Here is a 19523-nt window from a genome sequence, read left to right as displayed (position 1 = left end):
AACCCTGATGTGGCCAATTGTGTGTGTGTGTTTGACATCTGCTGGTCAAATGGTCTCTAAAACACACACACATGCACAAAATGGGCCATATCAAGGTTGCAGTGGGCAGCGCTTTCCCGTGCCCTCATGACAGACACTGCAGGGTGGCTAGCCAGGCTCTGATGCAGTGCTGGGGGCACCAGGCCCCTTTCCCCATGGTCGGGGTCAGGACAGGATTTGGGACAGGAAATTGACCACAATTGAGGCCGCAAGATAAGCCGAGCCCCCCAGAAGAGAGAAGGAGCTCCGTGGGGAGTTCATTGCCCTTTGCACACTGGACCGGAGTTTATGTTAAAGATGCACAGCCTGAACTTTGATCCCTGAACTCCAGCACAGACTGCATCACACTTAAGCAAAAGCAACACACTTAAGCAACACAAGTCAAGTCTGGAAACCTTTATTGGCATTTATAGAAACAAACAGCAAACGGGTACACAAAACAGTATAACAAAGCCAACGCTTGACTATATACCAGGGGTGCCCAAACCCCGGCCCGGGGGCCACCTGCGGCCCTCGGGGGCTTTCAATCAGGCCCTTGGGGAGCCCTCAGTCTCCAATGAGCCTCTGGCCCTCCAAAGACTTGCTGGAGCCTGTGCAGGCCTCTCAGCAAGAGAACGACTGTTCGACCTCTCACTTGAGCTGTGGGACAAGGGCTCCCTCCACTAATTGCTGTTTCACGTCTGTGATGCAGCAGTGACAGCGAAGAAAAGGCTGGCCTTGCTTTGTGCAAGGCCTTTTATAGGCCTTGAGCTACTACAAGACCTTCATTCATTCACACAAGTTCCATCTCTAATATATTCATTTATGTAAATTTATTCAAATTTTAAATTGTAAATTAATTCTTTTTTTTCCTGGCCCCCGACACAGTGTCAGAGAGATGATGTGGCCCTCCTGCCAAAATGTTTGGACACCCCTGCTATATACCAAGATAAAAGGAAAAATCACATCAGGAGATTAAAAAAAAAACAAAAACAGGGAGAAAGTGAAGCTATATAGATCAAGAAGGGAATTTAAACTTAGAAACAGCGGAAAGATAGTCTGCTACAACATTAGTGATAGCCACAGAGCTATCACTTAATAAGATAGGTAGAGGGTCAGCAGAAGGACCAGGCAAAGAAGATAGCGCCTTAGGGTTAGGGTTAGGGATCAGGAGAGTGTCACGAAGGGAATAGTGAGCTGGGCAACGAAACAGAATATGGTCCATTGCAGGGGTGCTCACACTTTTTTGTTTCGAGAGCTACTTTGAAACCCAGCAAGGCCCGGAGATCTACCAGAGTTTTTTTTACAATGTTCGCGCCATCATAACATATAACATTTATGTGTACAATGTATGTTGGTGTACCTTGAGCCCCACTGAGTATAACAGGACTTACTTCTGAGTAGACATGCCTAGGATTAGGCTGTGAGGCTGCAATCCTAGCCACACTTACCTGGGAGTAAGGCCCATTGTACTCAATGGGCCTTACTCCCGGCGTTTCCTCCCAGAGGCACCTGAAGGGGGGGGTCGGCACTCCGCGATCTACTCATTTTGCCTCGCGATCTACCGGTAGATCGCGATCCACCTATTGAGCACCCCTGGTCCATTGTATCCGGTTCAAGAGAACAAAAAGGGCACAGTCTGCAATCGTGAAGGATCTTGGAAAATCTGCCGGAATGAACGGCTGAAGGAAAAATGTTAAGTCTCGCTAACATAAACGCTCTCCTCTTAATGGGATCTTTTAACATACTAAAATAATTAAGAAAACAACCATGTGAGGGGAGAAGACCAAAGGACTGAGGGGAGCAGGTTGGGTTAAGATTAGAGAAGAGTTGAATAGATTCGAGTTCCCAAAGTTTGGCTTTAATAATTGAATGGGCCCTATGGAGATTGGTGTCAGTGAGATGTTAGCCCTTTTGGGACAGGGAGCCATTAGTTATTTGATTTTTCTCTGTAAACCGCTTTGTGAACTTTTAGTTGAAAAGCGGTATATAAATACTGTTAATAATAATAATAATAATAATAATAATAATAATAATAATAATAATAATAATAATAATAATAATAATGTTCAGGGGACAAACCCAGCGATAAAAGCTTGCGATCGATAAGATGGAACCACTTAGAAAGATAAGAATCCTTAAGCAGGTCTTTCAAAAGGGACTCAGAGTGGATATTTAGGTGTAAATGGAGCCAAAATTTAAAAGTAAGGGACCACGCAATGGTGGAAGGAAGGTGGATCCCTAACTCAAGGGTGGATTTTGTATTGGCAACCTTCAGTCTCGAAAGACTATGGTATCGCGCTCTGAAAGGTGGTTCTGGCACAGCGTCTAGTGTGGCTGAAAAGGCCAATCCGGGAGTGACAATCCCTTCCACACCGGGAGCAAGTGCAGTCTGTCCCTGGTCTGTCTCCCTGGCTATGGGCCTTCCTTCTTTGCCTCTTAGCCTCAGACTGGTGGCAAAGTGTCTCTTCAAACTGGGAAAGGCCATGCTGCACAGCCTGCCTCCAAGCAGGCCGCTCAGAGGCCAGGGTTTCCCACTTGTTGAGGTCCATCCCTAAGGCCTTCAGATCCCTCTTGCAGATGTCCTTGTATCGCAGCTGTGGTCTACCTGTAGGGCGCTTTCCTTGCACGAGTTCTCCATAGAGGAGATCCTTTGGGATCCGGCCATCATCCATTCTCACGACATGACCAAGCCAACGCAGGCGTCTCTGTTTCAGCAGTGAATACATGCTAGGGATTCCAGCACGTTCCAGGACTGTGTTGTTTGGAACTTTGTCCTGCCAGGTGATGCCGAGGATGCGTCGGAGGCAGCGCATGTGGAAAGCGCTCAGTTTCCTCTCCTGTTGTGAGCGAAGAGTCCATGACTCGCTGCAGTACAGAAGTGTACTCAGGACGCAAGCTCTGTAGACCTGGATCTTGGTATGTTCCGTCAGCTTCTCTAATTAGATTGGGGACTCCCAGGATTCGCCTGAGGAAAGAGGCAGCAACCTTATCAAGGTCCTGATTCTCAGCCTCTATCCAGATAGGGACACCATACAATAGTTGGGAAATAATTTTAGTTTTCTATATTTGAAGAGCAGCCGGGACATACTGATTGCTGCTGGAATAATGGAAGCGTGCAATTGCGTTTAGGTGTAATGAAGATAGAGAAATAATGGATTTCCTATGAGAACGCCAAGAGCAACGAAAGTGAAAAATAATCCCTAAATATTTAAAAGTTTGTACTTGCTGGAAAGAAAGGGAGCCTATCTTCCAGGGGGATGGAGTCCAAGATTTGGCAAAAACCAAAATTTTGGTTTTCTCCGAGTTTATTGACAAATCGTTGGATAAACAATACTCGTGAAAAGAAAACAGCAAGTGATGGAGGCCCGATCTTGTGACAGATAATAGGACTGCGTCATCAGCATAAAGGAGAATAGGGAGAGGAACACCATTAAGACAGGGAGCGGAATTCTGACCACTGGAAAGATGGGAGGGTAGGTCAGCCAAAAATAAGTTGAAGAGGAGAGGGGCAAGTATACAGCCTTGGCGTACTCCTTTATCAATGGAAATTTTATCCAAAGTGGAACCCCGACCATCCAGCGGAACCCTACAGTAATTAAATGTGTGGAGCCGGCGGATTAAAAAGAGTAGGCGGGGATAAATTCCAAAGCACCATGGCGGACAGAGTACTCTCGGCCAGGTAAGAGAACAAAAATGCATGATCCACGGTGGAAGCACCAGCACGAAAACCAATTTGTTCTCTGCCCGGGAGACCTTTAGTAAGAGCCCAAGACGATAACCTAGTAAGCAGATATTTAGTGTAAAGCTTCCCAATAAAGGAAAGGAGGCTAATTGGGCAATAATTCCCAGGTTGGGCAGGGTCACCCTTCTTAAAGATAGGAACTAGTGTAGAAGAGAGCCAAGAAGCAGGAAAAAGACCAGAGTAAAGAAATTAGAGAGAGGTTCCGTCCACCAGAGAGGGTTACTAATTAGGATTTCACAGGGAATGTCATCAGGCCCAGGAGCTTTCCCGGGTTTCAGAGTGTTGATCAATCCCGCTACTTCATCTGGAGTGACAGGAGGCCATTCCGGGAGGATTGAAGGGGTAAGAGTTAAAGATTCACAAGAATTAGAAACAGAAAAAATATCCGAAAAATGGGCTACCCAGACGGGCGGGGAGATGAGGGAAGGTACATTCCCTGAAGGAGACTGGTTGGAGTGAGTGACCAGGGACCAAAAAGATTTATGGTCATTGGACAAAATTGCCTCATGAAGCCAGAGCCACTTGTGCTGGGCAAAAGCGTGTTTTTTTTCCTCCAAAAGAACCTGGAATGAAAATAGGATCTTAGAGCATCAGGGGAAGGATTATTGCGCACTAGGAGGAAAGACTGCCTGACTCGAGCCTTAGCTGACCAACACTCCAAATCAAACCAGGAAGGGACACGATTTTTGGAGTGAGGGGGAAGGGAAGCTCTAAGATGTTGGTTAAGGAATCAGAGAGAGAATCATAAATTAGGATGGCAGTAGAAGGTGAGTCAGTCTCAGCCAGCAAGTGGCTTAAATTATTGGACTCATCCAATCTGGTCCAGTGACAATATGCCTCCTCCATCCTAGCAGACCATTTCATAGGGGTGTGAAACAGGTGGGGGCTGTGAAACAGGTTCCTTGAGCAAGGACGAGGAAAGGGGAAGGGTTAAGCAACACACTTAAGCAAAAGCCAGCCCAGCAGTGGGGGGGCCCCAATTCCTCTGGCTGGTGTCCCTTGCTTTCTGTACTCCCAGGGCTGCAAAACCTCGGGTTTAGGGAAAAGAAGAAGGTTTAGGGAAAAGAAGGTTTAGGTTTAGGCAGCAGCGAAGAGTCAGCGCAGCTGTCTGGACTTGCCTGTCACAAGTGGCATCAGCCGTCACAACCACCATTCCAGGGAGCAAGTCCAGGAGTTGCAAGAGACCATCCGACAGCACCAGGTATTCTGGACCTGTTGCCATGGGGACAATGTCATTTACTGACCGATCCTTCTGGTTTCATTACTTGGGCACTGCTTTGAGAAGCATCACAATTAAAAAAGAGGCAGCCAGTCACTGTAACATAAAGCAAAAACAAGAAATTGCCACATTGAAAGAAACTCAAGCAACTGATCATTTTAAAATTATAAGCAGCTAAGAACATAAGCCCCACTGGCTCAGGCCAAAGGTCCACCTAGTCCAGCTTCTGGTATCTCACAGTGGTCCCCAGATACCTCAGAGACCACACAACAAGATACCTACATCCTGTTGCCACTCCCTTCCACCTGGCATTCAGAGGTAGCCTACTTCTAAAACCACAAGGTTGCACATACCCATCATGGCTTGTAACCTGTGATGGACTTTTCCTCAATCAATCTGTCTAATCCCCTTTGAAAGAGTTCACATCACCACCACTCCTTCACCACATCCTGTGGCAAGGAGTTCCACAGTCTAATTACACGCTGGGTAAATAAATAGTTTCTTTTGTCTGTTTTAACTCCCCTGACACTCCATTTTAGTGCCCCTGATGGTTCGAAGACTCTGAAAATGGAATGTGGGCACATTTCTTGAGCATGGCTGCCCCCCCCCCCCATGTGGGGAAGAACTTGGGGCTGTGGAGGCTTCTTCCTCAGTCAAACCAGCCTTGGGGGGGGGGTAGCCCATCAGCCAGCCAGCTGGGTTGCACATCCAAGGGGGCTCATGCTTGTTAGTGGCTCCTGTGATCCATAGGCTTTGCCTTGGCCATCTCAAAGGTGTCACAATACTCTTTGTTCTGCTTACGCTTGGAAGCTGGGAATGGACAAACTCCTTCCCAGTGGAAGCAAAGCAAGCATGGGAAGGGCCTTCCCAAGCAGAGCGCATGCCCTCCCTCCTCCCTCCCTCCCTGTTCTGTTGACTGTGGCGTGACTCCCTCCTCGCATGTAAACAGGAAGCTGCATGCAGCTTTTCCTCCACAGAGCACTGCCCTGCCATGCTGGCAGGAGTCCCTGCACAAGCCCAGGCACGTGACACTCTGTGCTCAGCCCCCTTGCGCACCCATTGGGGCTGCCAGAGCTCTTTACCTTATATGGCCAGGTACCAGGACAGAGGCTCAGCTCTCAGTGGCTGTCCTGACATGTCACTCCAGCAGCATTGGCCCCCCCCTCAGCAAGGAGCATGCAAACAAAGAAAAGCCTTGTGGGAAATGTGGTTCTGGCAGAGCTGGGGGCTGCAGCGGAGAGTGGCACCATGTGCATCTTGTTCAGGGTGGCTGGGCCGCTGGGCCAATGAAGCCAATCTCTCCCCTCCCCCATAGGGGCTGAGCAACACATGCATCCCTACCCAAATATCTAGCACAGTTCTGGAGCTAGAAGCAGGTGCCAGGCTGGGCACGTCTGGGGCAGGATGACTCCAGCTGCCCTTGTTGCTCCTTCCCTCCCCCAATACAAAAGAAGCCCCCAAAAGAAGCCAAGGCCTCTTTCTTCTATGCTGGGGATCCTGCAACCAGGGGCCATGGGCTACATCAGGGGTGCTCAATAGGTGGATCGCGATCTAGCAGTAGATCGCGAGGCAAAATGAGTAGATCGCGGAGTGCAGACCCCCCCCTTTTCAGGTGCCTCTGGGAGGAAACGCCATTGTACTCAATGGGGCTTACTCCCAGGTAAGTGTGGCTAGGATTGCAGCCTCACAGCCTAATCCTAGGCATGTCTACTCAGGAGTAAGTCCTGTTATACTCAGTGGGGCTCAAGGTACACCAACGTACACTGTACACATAAATGTTATATGTTATGATGGCGCGAACATTGTAAAAAAAAAACTCTGGTAGATCTCTGGGCCTTGCTGGGTTTCAAAGTAGCTCTCCAGCCAAAAAAGTGTGAGCACCCCTACATCCTACCCACTGACACATTTTGGCAGCCTGATGAACCCAGTGGTGTTATAACCACACATACCCCACAGAGACTTTGGATAGCCTCTGTGCCAAAGCAACTGTGCTCTGTACATGCTTAAGAGGGCCGCTGGTTCCAGGCTGCTTTCCAGACTAAATTCACAACTGTTAGGAGGGTTGAGCTTTGACCCAAATGAAGTTCGTGAGCTCAGGGCGGGGAGAGTGCAGGTGTCCTGCAGCCAGTTTCCAAACCAAGTTATTTCTGGGGGGCTCCATTGGACTCTCAACCCCAAGAGTCAACATGGTATGGAAATATTCTCAGAATGCTGCGTCCCCCAGTTGGGCCACAGCTGAGCCCCAGCCCTTGGACTGGGAAGACTGGAGCACTCCTACCTTGCCCAGGATAGATTGGGCTTCTGCCTTCTGAGCTGTCTGGATAGAGAACCTTGTCCCAGGAATCTCCATGCTGCTTGTGGGTTGGGAGGGCTCCTCTTTGGCTGCCACCCTATACACACTTTCCTGGGAATAATCCCCTTTGAACACAAAAGGATTTGCTTCTAAGTAGCCTTGTATAGGATCGAACCTTTACAGAAGCCTGCTGGTGAGGCTTGTGCAAGCAAGGGCCACGATCCTAGGCACGCTTTCCTGGGAGTAAGCCCACTGAACACCATAGGATCTGCTTCTGAGTAGCCATGCACAGGATTGTGCCTTTAGGGAAGCCTACAGGTGAGGCTTGTGCAAGCAAGGGTCACGATCCTAGGCACGCTTTCCCGGGAGTAAGCCCCACTGAACCCAGTGGAGCTTACTTCTGAGTAGACCCGCCACTGCTTTGAGCGCGCATGGCGCGCGTAGGGGGGCTTGCTCCTGCCAGGATCGGGGCGGGGAGCGTGCACCTGGAGGAGGAGGTGGGAACCCCCCTCCCCGGACTCAGGGGGTGGGGGCGGAGGGAACTACAGCTCCCAGCGTCCCCGGGATGCCGTCGGGTGCCCGGGCGGGCGGAGTGTGAGTCAGGCAGTGCCGGATCCGGGGCAGCGATGGGCACCCGCTGAAGGCAGGCTGGACACCGCTGCAGCGCCAGCGCCATGTCCTCGACGGGCAGCGCGTCCGACGAGCTCAAGCAGCAGCTGATGATCAACCAGTTCGTGGTGGCGGCCGGCTGCGCGGCGGACCAGGCGCGGCAGCTCCTGCAGGCTGCCCACTGGCAGTACGAGGTGGGGCCGCCCGGGGGGCCCGGGGGCGGGCAGGCGATCGCAGGGGCTCCGCTGCATCCTTTCCACTGGGAGGCGTGCGCCCTCGAGGGGGGGGCTGTCTAGACCACTCTTGCTGCTGGGGGGCTTCCTTGGGGTTTGGTTGGGGGTCGTGGTCCCCCCTCTCTCTCTTGGGGGGGTCCCTGCCAGGGGTCTGGCTCTGCCCTCTGTCATGTTGTTGGAGGGGGGAGCTCCAGGGCTGCCCCCTCCCCCGAGACGGAGTTCTCCAGGGGGTTCAGCCCCAGCAGCACCTCTTGTCCACTTCTGCGAGATGGGATGTAACGAGGAAGTTAAGAGCTCCTCTGAGCGCGTGCAGAGCGCATCGCGATAACCAACCAACCGCCCAGCCCCCACCCCGCTTACGAATCGGTGCCCATGTACTCTGTGAGTGAGCCCACTCTTCAGCAGAGAGAGGGGGGGCCCTTGTGGGTCAGAAGTTTGCTGTCACCTGGAAGGGGTGTGTGTGTGGGATCCACAACACCTTGAAAATCAGTATTCTGTTACCTGTTGCTTTATGTGGGGCGTCATATTGTAGTATAAGCCAAGACAGGTCTCTGCCCCGAAGAGCTTACCATTCTCATTTAGGTGGAGCAGAGAGATGAATGAAAGAGGGAAAGAAAGACCAGATGTGGGTGAATGCAGGAAAAGGACTAGCAGCCCCAGAGGTGTAACTAGGGTGGAACCTGAGGGGCTCCTGCCCCAGGTGCTACGTGGGGGGGGGATGCAATGTGTAAGGCAGTCACTTCTGGGTTCTCCCTGGAGGAGGAGGCACTGGTGGTGGTGGGGGGGTTGTGAATCCGCCAGCACCTCCTCCTCCAGAAAGAACCCAGAAGTGACATCACTGGTGTCACTACCCCAGGCTCTAGGGCAGCGATTTTCAATCTTTATTCATCACGTGGCGCACTGTCAAGGCACTAAAATGGTCAAGGCTCACCATTAGGTTTTTGACAATTGACAAGGCATGCCGTGCATCAAGATAAATGATCTTCCCCCAAATTCCTGTGGCACACCTGTGGACCACTCGCGGCACACTAGTGTGCTATGGCACAGTGGTTGAAAATGGCTGCTCGAGGGCTTCTAGTTATGCCTCCAGAGCCATTGTCTAGGCTGCAGCTCTCTGCACACTTACCTGGAAGTTGAGAGCACAGCAGAGCTTGCGGGCAGAAGATAGTGCCACCAGGGTGCTGCAAATGTCTGGGCCTGGTGGAGGCTGTTCCGAGGTTCTGCAGAGTTCCTTTTTTTTCTGCTGTTGACCCGCAGAACCAGAACCAGAAGCGGAGCTCTGGGGGGGGGAGCATTGCTGCCATTACCCCAATAACTTCAGTGCCGAGGGGGAGGGGCCGCTTACCCAGTGTGTTGCGGTGAGTGCTGTACTTACTGCACCCCTCTAGCTCCGCTTTGGGGCAGAACTGATGTGGCCAGTGTCTAAGCTTGGCTATTCAAATTGCAGAATGGTTTGATCTCGGAGGCTAAGCAGGGTCAGGCCTGGTTAGTCCTTGGATGGGAGACCGCCTGGGAATACCGGGTGCTGTAGGCTTATACCAGAGTCTTTTGAGACTGAAGGTTGCCAACCATTTTAATGCCAAACCGGGCCTTGATTGCATAAGACATCACTTCCAGTGGGTCCCGGTGCTAAAAACTTTGAGGACCACTACTGTAAGAGATTGGGATTCTCAGGACCGTCCCAAAAAGGTGCTGTCTGGGGTGTGCCGGGATTTCCACTCTGCCCTGGGTCTTCCCACAGTACTGTGGTGGCTTAAAGGGGCTGGACTCCCCTGCCTGCAGGCAAGGAAGAAGAGGAGGAGGAGGAGGATCTGGTTATACTCTCACTTTTTTCCCCCCTCTCTGCAGACAGCTCTCAGTGCATTTTTCCAGGAATCCAGCATCCCCTACGGTCACCCGCATCATCAAATGGTGAGTGTCCTACCTACCTTTTCCTCCCTGAGATGGTCAGGCTGGGGTGAACGAGTTAATATTTCCAAGGTCCTGGATGTGGGGAGTGCTTGTCTGCCTGCCTGCCTGCCTGCCCTGTTTTGTGTGTGTGTGTGTGTGTGCGTGCACGCGCGCTCATTGCCATCTCCAGCACAGTTTCTCTGAGGGGGTCTTCCTGATCTGTGGCCCACCCCACTGGACCCTTCCTCCTTCAGACTGTGGCCTGCCCGCCTTGTCCCTGCCAAAGCCCCCAGAGTGCCTTGTGCCTTCATCTTTCACACTTTCACTTGGGGGCTGTTTGCCACCTTCCACGTTTCTCCTCTGTGGTGCTCAGTGTGAAACGCTACCTCCCTACTCTCCTGGCACCCTCCTGCCTTCCTTCCTCAGATGGGTCTTGTCCCACTTGGGGGTGGCCATAGCAAGTAGTTGTGCTGTTTTGGTTGCTGACTTTGGTGGAGCAACAGTGTGAGTCGCTTGGGTGCTGAGTGCAGACGGAGCTTGCGTGGCCACCGGGCATGGCTCCTCTGACTGCTGCCTCTGTTTCCCTGCAGATGTGTACGCCTGCCAACACTCCAGCCACACCACCCAACTTCCCCGACACCCTCACCATGTTCTCCCGCCTGAAGGCCTCCGAGAACTTCAGCAGCAGCCCTGCAGCATCCATGGCCACCTCCCCTCCTCCGCCACCCCCTCCGCTCCCCCAGGGTCCTGGGGGCTTCAGTTCTGCCTGGCCTGCCAGCTCCCCTCCCAACCTGCCCTTGAGTGCCGGGACTCCTTCCTACCCTCTGCAGCCAACGGGCTGGCCCGGAAGTGTCTCCCAGCAGGCCAGCTCCGAGCCAAAGGCCAGTGCAACCCTGGAGGCCGAGAGATGAGGCCCCAATGGATGGGGCAGGACCCGCAGTCATGTTTTCCCCTTCCAGGGGGAGGTGACGGGGCCTCCAAGACGTGGAACTGCAGCTGGACAGATGAGCCACCGTTGGCCTTATGTGGGTTGCCTGGACCCAGAGACGGAGCGTGCTGGGTGGGGTGGGGGCTGCTGTCTGTATGTTGTGGTGTGCCCTCGCCCCACACAGACTGGGCAAGGACCTACATGTGGGCAAAGGCTCTCTTGGCGGGAAGGGGTTCTCTCCTTTTCTGCTTCTGGCACAGAAGGCGATGATGGGAGGCAGAAGCAGCAGTCCCTGAATCTCTAAAGCAGGAAACATCCACCTGTGCAGGGAGACTCAACCAGCAAGGCCGAGGGGAGCCAGCTGCTCGCTGAGGACGACGTGTGGGTTAAGAAGCGCTCCTGGGGGTCCCGCCCGACGCACTTCCCCCCACTCTCTTCCTGAGCAGAGGATGCCGCTGCTTTGGTGTACAGAGCCACATGGAAGCCTTCCTCCCCTCCGCCACCACCTGGAGCAGCCACAACCAGCCACGGACCTGTTTGCATGCTAGGATCTGGACGCCCCAGAAACAATGTGGGCCTTTTAAAGAAGATAAATGTGTATTTGTTAAGAATCTGGGAATTTTTTTTTTTTTTTGGTGGATTAAATTCCTTCCAGCTTATTGTCTGTGAGGTTGGGAGAGCCTGATGGCCCCCCACCCAGCCCCCACCTTGTCACTGCCCCCAAAGTGACCAGCAGGGGCCAGAGGGCTCCCTCCCCCCCCCCCATAGGATGGAAGCGTAATGAAGCTTCTGTCTTGGGGTGAAGTTTCGGAGGGCAGTGCAGGGGGAAAATTATACCTTGGCCCAAAGTCCGAAAGGGGTCCAGGAGCCAAAGGAGGGGCCCTGGAAATTTCCGGGGATTTTACATTTTCTGAAGCTTCCTACCAAGTATGAAGGGGATTGGGGTGGGCGGGGGGGGGCTTGGAAGGGCTGGGAGCTTGTAGGAACTCTGTCCTTTGGGGCTTCGGAAAAGGAGGGGAAGCAATGGTTCTGGGGTCAGGGGGGCTGCAGCCAAGCAAGCAATCCCAGCAGGCCCTGGGTGCCCTTCCACTCCTGTCCTGCCTTGACCCACCCTGAAAGCATGATATCCAGGATGCAGAGCTTGTGACCTCTGGCTCTGCAAGCCAGCTGGTGTAGGCAAGAGGAAGCAGATGTGTGATGCTCTTTACACTCTCACATAACACCAGAACCAGGGGACATCCACTAAAATTGAGTGTTGGGAGAGTTAGAACAGAGAAAAGAAAATATTTCTTTACTCAGCGTGTGGTTGGTCTGTGGAACTCCTTGCCACAGGATGTGGTGATGGCGTCTAGCCTGGACGCCTTTAAAAGGGGATTGGACAAGTTTCTGGAGGAAAAATCCATTACGGGTTACAAGCCATGATGTGTATGTGCAACCTCCTGATTTTAGAAATGGGCTATGTCAGAATGCCACATGCAAGGGAGGGCACCAGGATGAGGTCTCTTGTTATCTGGTGTGCTCCCTGGGGCATTTGGTGGGCCGCTGTGAGATACAGGAAGCTGGACTAGATGGGCCTATGGCCTGATCCAGTGGGGCTGTTCTTATGTTCTTAACTACAGTTCCCAGGAGGCCTTGCAGGTCTCTTGTTGTCTGGTGTGCTCCCTGGGGCATTTGGTGGGCCGCTGTGAGATACAGGAAGCTGGACTAGATGGGCCTATGGCCTGATCCAGTGGGGCTGTTCTTATGTTCTTAACTACAATTCCCAGGAGGCCTTGCAGGTCTCTTGTTGTCTGGTGTGCTCCCTGGGGCATTTGGTGGGCCGCTGTGAGATACAGGAAGCTGGACTAGATGGGCCTATGGCCTGATCCAGTGGGGCTGTTCTTATGTTCTTAACTACAATTCCCAGGAGGCCTTGCAGGTCTCTTGTTGTCTTGTGTGCTCCCTGGGCATTTGGTGGGCCGCTGTGAGATACAGGAAGCTGGACTAGATGGGCCTATGGCCTGATCCAGTGGGGCTGTTCTTATGTTCTTATGTGATGGGGTGGCCTGTGGGAGCACAAGGGGTTTGTAGGCCTGGTCTGGTGGGGGGGGGGCACTGCTGTGCTCAGGGCTGCAAGGGGCCCGCTGCACCACAATTTTGTCTCTTACCCACCAGTGGGCCACTACCAGGGGTATTACAACCGCTGCAAGAGACATGCTTTCCAGATGCCTCCTGTGGCCTGGGGGCTTGAGGAGGCAAATCCCAGAAGGTGGGGGCAGATGGCACACATTGAAAGCACCCCCCTCCCACTCAACAGGACCCATTGGAATTAAAGTGGAAAAAGAAACACTTTATAGAGCCTCTTCCTTCCGAAACAAAAATCTTCTTAAAGTCACAGTTTTTGCATTGGGGGGGTGTGGGGGGGGCAGAAGCAGGAGTAGCTTCAGGGGTCCTTCACAGGAAAGGGGAGAGGCCTTTTGTCTGAGAGAGACAGTGGGGTCTTTGCAGCCTGGTGGTGCCTGCACAGGGGCTCTGGGAGCTGGTGAGCTAGCCCCCAGAGAAGGTGATCAAAGCAGATCCTTACCTGTGGGCACATCCCTCTATAGAGAGCGGAGGAGGAGGGGCTAAGAAGCAAGTAAAGGGAGCAGGTGGGAGGGGTGTGCTTAATCCCCCCCCTCCTGAGGCCCCTGCAGTCAGTTGCTCCAGAAGTCCTGGAAGCCAGTCAAAAGTGGCTGGCACAACAAGACTCCAAGAAGATAAGTGTGGAGGGGGAGGATTTGATGCCCCTCTCCAGAGACAGGTCCTTGCCTTATGTTGGAAGAGAGAAGGCCTGTGGAAAGCATCCCGCACCTGTCGCTGCTTTGACTGGTGTGGCCCAAAGTGGCAGAAGGCCATGGGTGCTGTGGTCTTCCAAGGGGCTTCCTGGCACTTGCCGGACAGGAGCTGCTCCAACTGGGGCTCCTTGGCAGAACTTCTCCCAGCTGAGCAGGCTCTACCCCTCCATCCACAAACTTCTGAGGCCAAGCACCTCCAGTCTCCCAGTGGCAGCCTGAGGCTCCATGGAAAATTTGGGCTGAGCACCAGGAGACACCCCATCCAGCCTTGTTTTACAGGCTGGCCCTGCTCAGAGGGGTGCAGCCCCCCCATAGGACAACCCTGGAGCTACTGTCTGCCCTGCCCTGCCTGCTGGGCCTGCATGGGGCATGTTTAATGCTAGGGGGGGAAATGAGGTAGAGCCAGTCGAGTGGCTGGGCCTTGGCGCTGCAGCAGCTCAGATGCCTGTCACCCCCCCACCGTCCTGGAGGTGGTTTGGAGCGGGGCTGGAGGGCACTGCTAGATCCACGGTCTCAACCACACACTGTGGCTGAGGCTCTTGCTGCCGATTGCTGCCAGTCGCTGCCAGCCCAATCCGTCGGACAGAAGAAGCTGCACGAGGAGGAGGAGGAGAGAACAGTCAGGGCCCGCCGAGGGCATCAGACATGCCAAGACGTTTCAGCCTCTGTTGGAGCAGAACTAGGAAGGAGGCCCCCCCTCTTCCCACTCTGCAGCCTGAGAACAACTAGGCTAGATGCCATCCCCACAGCCAGGGGCAAGGAGTTCCACAGATTAATTACACATTGGGTAAGGGTCGCTTGTCTCCAGGCTCTTAAGAGCTGGGTTTAAAGGACCCTACATGGGACCACACTGGCTGCTGGGGCCTGGGCCGGCTGATGTGCTGTGCTTAGGGTGGGAACAGAAAAGTTGCAGGCCCCGGAACTGCTGCGGAAGGAGCTGCTCTGGGCTTCAGCAAGCCTTTCCTGAAGATCAGGCCCTCCACTGCAGCACCAACCACTCTTCTGCCTGCACTTCCTCCCAGACCAGCAGGCTTTGCCCTTCGCTGTCTGAGCAAGAGCTTCTGCCACCCCTCTGTTCAGGCATTGGTGCCCAAGTCCAGCCTCTTGTTGTCCAGCCAGGCAGTGCTGAGGAAGGGCTCTGGGCAACTGTCCATTCCCCTGCAGCCTACACCAGCCTCTTCCCCGCTGAGGGGGTCCCTTTCTGGAAGAGCACCGGGACAGGCTGGAAAACAGCCCCTGAAGAGACCGTGTCTCCAGGTCAGAAAGCATTTCCTGCAAGCCGCCAACACGCAGGCCCAGAAAGCGAGACGGTGGGAGGCTCACATGCATAGGGCGAGACGTAGCTGGTGGCGTCCGTGGTGGCCGAGCGAGCCCTCTCCATCCGCAGCGCTGACGGTGGCCGGCGAGTCCTCACGGCTGGATCGGAAGGAAGGAAAAAGACTATCAGCAAGGCGTGAGTGAGAGGGAGGGAGCTGAAAAGACACACCAGGGCATCCAGGGCTTGCCCCAAAGTTGCCAGTGGGGGCATGGGTGAGGGGTTGTACAGGGAGCACTGCTAGTCTGTTGGGACAGCAGGTGCACTCTTAACACTGATCTCTACGCGGCCTTTCGCAGCGGGGAGAGACTCCTCTGGGCAGGAGGCTCTGGAGAGCCACCTCACATGACCCAACTGAGACATCCCACCGAGCTCCAGTATGGGACATGAGGCCTCATTTTGGGGCTGAAGCTCATCTAACAAGCACACTTGCTGAACCTTATGGTTTCCATCCTGTATGCATGTGTCTGTGCATGTGTCAGCCCACACACACCCCTGGGCTGCCTCTCAGGGTGCACACACACAAATGGTTGGCAACCTTCAGTCTCGAAAGACTATGGTATAAGCCTACAGCACCCAGTATTCTCAGACAGTCTCCCATCCAAGTACTAACCAGGCCTGACCCTGCTTAGCTTCCGAGATCAGACAAGATCGGGAGATAGTGTTCAGTATAGGGAGATGGTTGGCTACCTTCAGTCTCAAAAGACTATGGTATAAGCCTACAGCAACCGGTATTCTCAGGCGGTCTCCCATCCAAGTACTAACCAGGCCTGCCCCTGCTTAGCTTCCGAGATCAGACGAGGTCGGGAGATAGTGTTCAGTATAGGGAGATGGTTGGCTACCTTCAGTCTCGAAAGACTATGGTATAAGCCTACAGCAACCGGTATTCCCAGGCGGTCTCCCATCCAAGTACTAACCAGGCCTGACCCTGCTTAGCTTCCGAGATCAGATGAGATCAGGCATGGAAAGACTATGGTATAAGCCTACAGCACCCGGTATTCCCAGGGGGTCTCCCATCCAAGTACTAACCAGGCCTGACCCTGCTTAGCTTCCGAGATCAGACGAGATCAGGCATGGAAAGACTATGGTATAAGCCTACAGCACCCAGGATTCCCAGGCGGTCTCCCATCCAAGTACTAACCAGGCCTGCCCCTGCTTAGCTTCCAAGATCAGATGAGATCGGGCATGTGCAAGGTAACAGTTGCAACACACACACTCCCCTCACCATCCCACCACAGTGTCTGGATGGTGCTCTAGCATTCCTGCCCACTGTGTGGCTTCCCCTCTTCCCTTGCAAATGGAAAGCTTCACCCATTTACATGGGTGGGAAATGGACAGCACATGGCGGGGTGTGCAAATGGCAACTCGCTTCCGTCAGAAGCCTGCGCCTGCAGGCACATTTGCGCATGTTTCCGAAGGTCTCCTTAAAAGAGGGGGGGTCTGAATTGCACCCACTTGTTCCCCCCTCTAAGCACAGGAACAGCAGGGTGTGAGCAGAAGGCGTGCTCTGCGAGGGGCTCTGTGGGTCCTTCCAGCTGATGGGAAAGCAGGGACGCCACAGCCCTGAGGGCCCCCCCGAAACGGGTGGGTGGGTGGGGGACTGCTAAACACTTGGAGCTCTGATGCTTGCAAAGCTGCTGCCTGGACCTGCATGCCAGCCCCCAATCCCCAGCCCCGACCCACACCTGTGAATTCTCTCTGCAAGGCAAAGAGCCGCTCTCCGGCTTGTGCGTTCACCCGGCCCTTGTAGAGGACGCCATTGACACCGAGGATGTCCACCTCTGTCTGGAAGGGCAACAGGAGCAGTGAGATGGCAGCAGCCTGGTCTAGCCCCAATCACCAGCTGAGGCAGATTTAAAAAGGGACCAATCAATTCAGGGAGGGGAGGGTTCAGTGAAGCCCCCTCTGCCTCTGAACAATAGTTGTGGGCAGCAGACCACAGGCTTAAAGCTGCTACCTTTGTGCCCTACCCATAAGGCATTTCTGCCGGCCAGCCTTGGTGGCCTGACCCTGCCAGGGGATTCCTACCCCAGGCTCCTCCTCCCCCAGACCCCTGAAGCCATCCAAAAGGAGCCAGCTCGCAGCTCACGTTGTCATAGGTGATGGCTGTCGGGTCTCCATAGGGGTAGATGGTGGTGAGATCCTGGGATCTGGATAGCTGCTTGACGGTGCATGACTGGTGGTGAGCCTGGCACTGCCAACAGGTCTGTTGGGGCTGGCCGCTGCTCAGCTCATTGGTCTCCGGATCCCTGAGGGAGGGAGGAGTGGGTATGCAGGCCGGCGAGCCCCAGGACACTGCCCTGTAGGCCCCCCCACACACACACCAGCAAGCCAGCCTCTTGGGCCAGAGAGGCAAAATGGGACTGGGGGAGGAGCAGGTGGAAAGAGAAGCTCTCTTGGGGACCAAGGAGAAGGGACTGGACTCCCAGAAGCCCAGTGGGATGGCGCTGGCCAGACTGTCTCAGCTGGTTGCGAGGAGGGACACAGGAGCGGAAGGAACATGCTTGCTGCCTGAGCTCCTTGGAAGGTGGGCCAAAGTGCAGCCAGGGATCACAGCCCCTTCTATGGTGGAGGAAGAAAGGCGGCGGGTCCAATCCTACCCACTTTTCCAGCACTAATGCAGAAATTGAATAGGGCTGTGCCCCTTCACAGGCAGAGACATGGCCACTATCCACAGCGGCTATACAGAGACAGGCAACTTCTGAAGCCCAGTTGCAGGGGGGGAGTGACATTGGGGGGGGGCTGCTGCCTTTGTGCCCTGCCCGGGGGCTTCCCAGTAGGGCATCTGCGTGGCCACTGCAAGAAAAAGGCTGAGGGTTGGGAGGCCTGATCCCAGAGGATTCCACCAATACCCTTCTGAGTGGGGGGTGCCGCCCCTCCCTGTTGGAACGTCCAGCTTTGTGCCAAATCTCGAGAGGACCCGGGTTGGGTGTTTGAGTCCCATCCCCCAGCTCTGGTGGGCCATCGGTCACCATGGTGACCTCTCACCTTCTGTGTGGCCGTGCCAGGTACTCGTAGCCATTCGCGCTGGCCGGACGCGGCCTCAGCGGGACCTTTCGGACCGTGATCATGTGCCTGCGGCGAAAAGAGGGGCAGGGAATGGAGACAGCTGGGTCCCCGCTGGCTTGCCCGTGGGCCCACCAGTGCAGGTGGGGGCTTCCAGGGAGGGGCTCTTTCCTGCCACTGCTTCCCTATTCCCAGAGGGAGACTGCGTGGCCCCTCCCTCATCCACCGGCCCAGGCAAAGTCTGCCCTGCTTCTCTGGGTCTTTGGTGCTTCAGTGGGGTGGTGTCGCCTAGTGGCTTCTGCTTCTCTGGAGTTTCTGCTTGGAGCAGTTCAGTGACTGCGTTGCTGCTTCTATGGCTCTGTTTTTGTCCCGCGGGCTTCAGATCTGCCTCTTTATTATACAGTATTTGACCTTTAGGATTCGTGCTTCATGCCTGACAAGCTGCCTGGAGTGCCATTCGCAGGGAGGGGCCACGCGTGTTCTGACAGACAAGAGCAGTGGTGCCCCAAGCATGGCCTTCTTGTTGCAGCCCCGCTCCCTCCCCCCCCCCAAAGACCCCTCTGGCTACTCACGGCCCAGTCATCATGTTCACAGGGCGGTCACAAGAGATGCACTTCACCCTCTCAAAGAGCTGCCTGCAACACACAAAGCACTCTGTTGCCTGCGCCAGCTGTGCCCATGGGAAGGCATGTCAGGTCCCCACCCTGCCTGCTGCATGTGTTGCTCTCCCCTCACCATGTATACATCACACCCCACCAGTGTTAGAGCTCTGGGCAGGGCCCCGGCTGCTCCCTCCCTCCCTCCCTTGGTGCATGCAGCCCCCAAGACACAGGAATGCATAGAGCCACACCGCAGAGGCAGGCTAGGTGGTGCTCCAGACCTTCTGCAGAGCAAGCGACCTGCTTCTGAGCCAACCCTGCAAGCAAGACTTGACCCTCCCCCCCCTCGTAGGCTGCAGCCCAGGCTGAGAGAAGCACCCTTTGCTGCCTGCCCCAAAGGAGAACCCCCCTGCCCTGTCCCCCCCACAGAATGCACTTTTTAAAGCCAGCAGCGCTGTCCGCGTCAAAGCGGGGGCCTTCGCTCAGGTACTTCTTGACGACCTTCCACACTGCCTCCAGCTGCCTGCTCAGGGGGTCCAGGGCCATCCGGTCCAGCTGCAGGGAGGGAGGACAGAAGGCCAGGGTGTGTCTCCTCTCCTCCCAGCAGCAGCCAGGGAGGCGTCACCCAGGGTGCTTGTGCCCTGGCGGGAGCATGGAGAATAACTACCTTGCAGTCCATGTCGGTGAAGAGCTTCTCCAGAGCCTTCTGCCAGTCCTTGTCCTGCAGGGACATCTTCTGTAGCAGGTCTTGCATCATCTCGCTCAGCTGGGTGGTTGCCAGCTTCAGGTCCCCATGGTTCACCTTGGCTTCCAGTGCGCTCTTGTCGGCTTTCTGGGGAGAGGTCGTGATCGTTC

General features: G+C 54.6%; 2 protein-coding genes and 1 pseudogene across 2 annotated transcripts in view; 1 reads left to right on the top strand and 2 right to left on the bottom strand.

The window, feature by feature from the left end:
• Window positions 1-7831: 7831 nt before the first annotated feature.
• Window positions 7832-11357, top strand: UBALD1 (UBA like domain containing 1). The gene is made up of 3 exons (XM_066640819.1): window positions 7832-8078; window positions 9966-10028; window positions 10598-11357. Exons 1-3 carry the CDS (start codon window positions 7950-7952, stop codon window positions 10916-10918), a joined length of 513 nt encoding a protein of 170 aa, XP_066496916.1. The 5' UTR covers window positions 7832-7949; the 3' UTR covers window positions 10919-11357.
• Window positions 11358-14185: 2828 nt separating this feature from the next.
• C13H16orf96 (chromosome 13 C16orf96 homolog) overlaps window positions 14186-19523 on the bottom strand; it is a 14941-nt gene continuing 9603 nt past the window's right edge. Inside the window, exons 9-15 of the mRNA XM_066640854.1 lie at window positions 19336-19500; window positions 19096-19223; window positions 18052-18138; window positions 17153-17312; window positions 16749-16848; window positions 15072-15164; window positions 14186-14340 (exon numbers count right to left, since the gene is read on the bottom strand). Coding sequence (XP_066496951.1) covers window positions 14186-14340; window positions 15072-15164; window positions 16749-16848; window positions 17153-17312; window positions 18052-18138; window positions 19096-19223; window positions 19336-19500 — 888 coding nt within the window. The remainder of the gene's footprint in view (window positions 14341-15071; window positions 15165-16748; window positions 16849-17152; window positions 17313-18051; window positions 18139-19095; window positions 19224-19335; window positions 19501-19523) is intronic.
• On the bottom strand, window positions 16156-16275 carry LOC136634159 (5S ribosomal RNA; annotated as a pseudogene).

This window comes from Tiliqua scincoides, chromosome 13 (genome assembly GCF_035046505.1).
Source record: "Tiliqua scincoides isolate rTilSci1 chromosome 13, rTilSci1.hap2, whole genome shotgun sequence".
NCBI classification, from domain to species: Eukaryota; Metazoa; Chordata; class Lepidosauria; order Squamata; family Scincidae; genus Tiliqua; species Tiliqua scincoides.
The sequence above is the reverse complement of the archived record's forward strand: the minus strand, read 5'-3'. Positions and strand labels throughout refer to the sequence as shown.

Coding starts and splice junctions, on each gene's coding strand:
- UBALD1 (XM_066640819.1), top strand. CDS start 7,950: ATGTCCTCGACGGGCAGCGCGTCCGACGAGCTCAAGCAGCAGCTGATG. Junction 8,079..9,965: donor CTGCCCACTGGCAGTACGAG/GTGGGGCCGCCC, acceptor CCCTCTCTGCAG/ACAGCTCTCAGTGCATTTTT. Junction 10,029..10,597: donor GTCACCCGCATCATCAAATG/GTGAGTGTCCTA, acceptor GTTTCCCTGCAG/ATGTGTACGCCTGCCAACAC.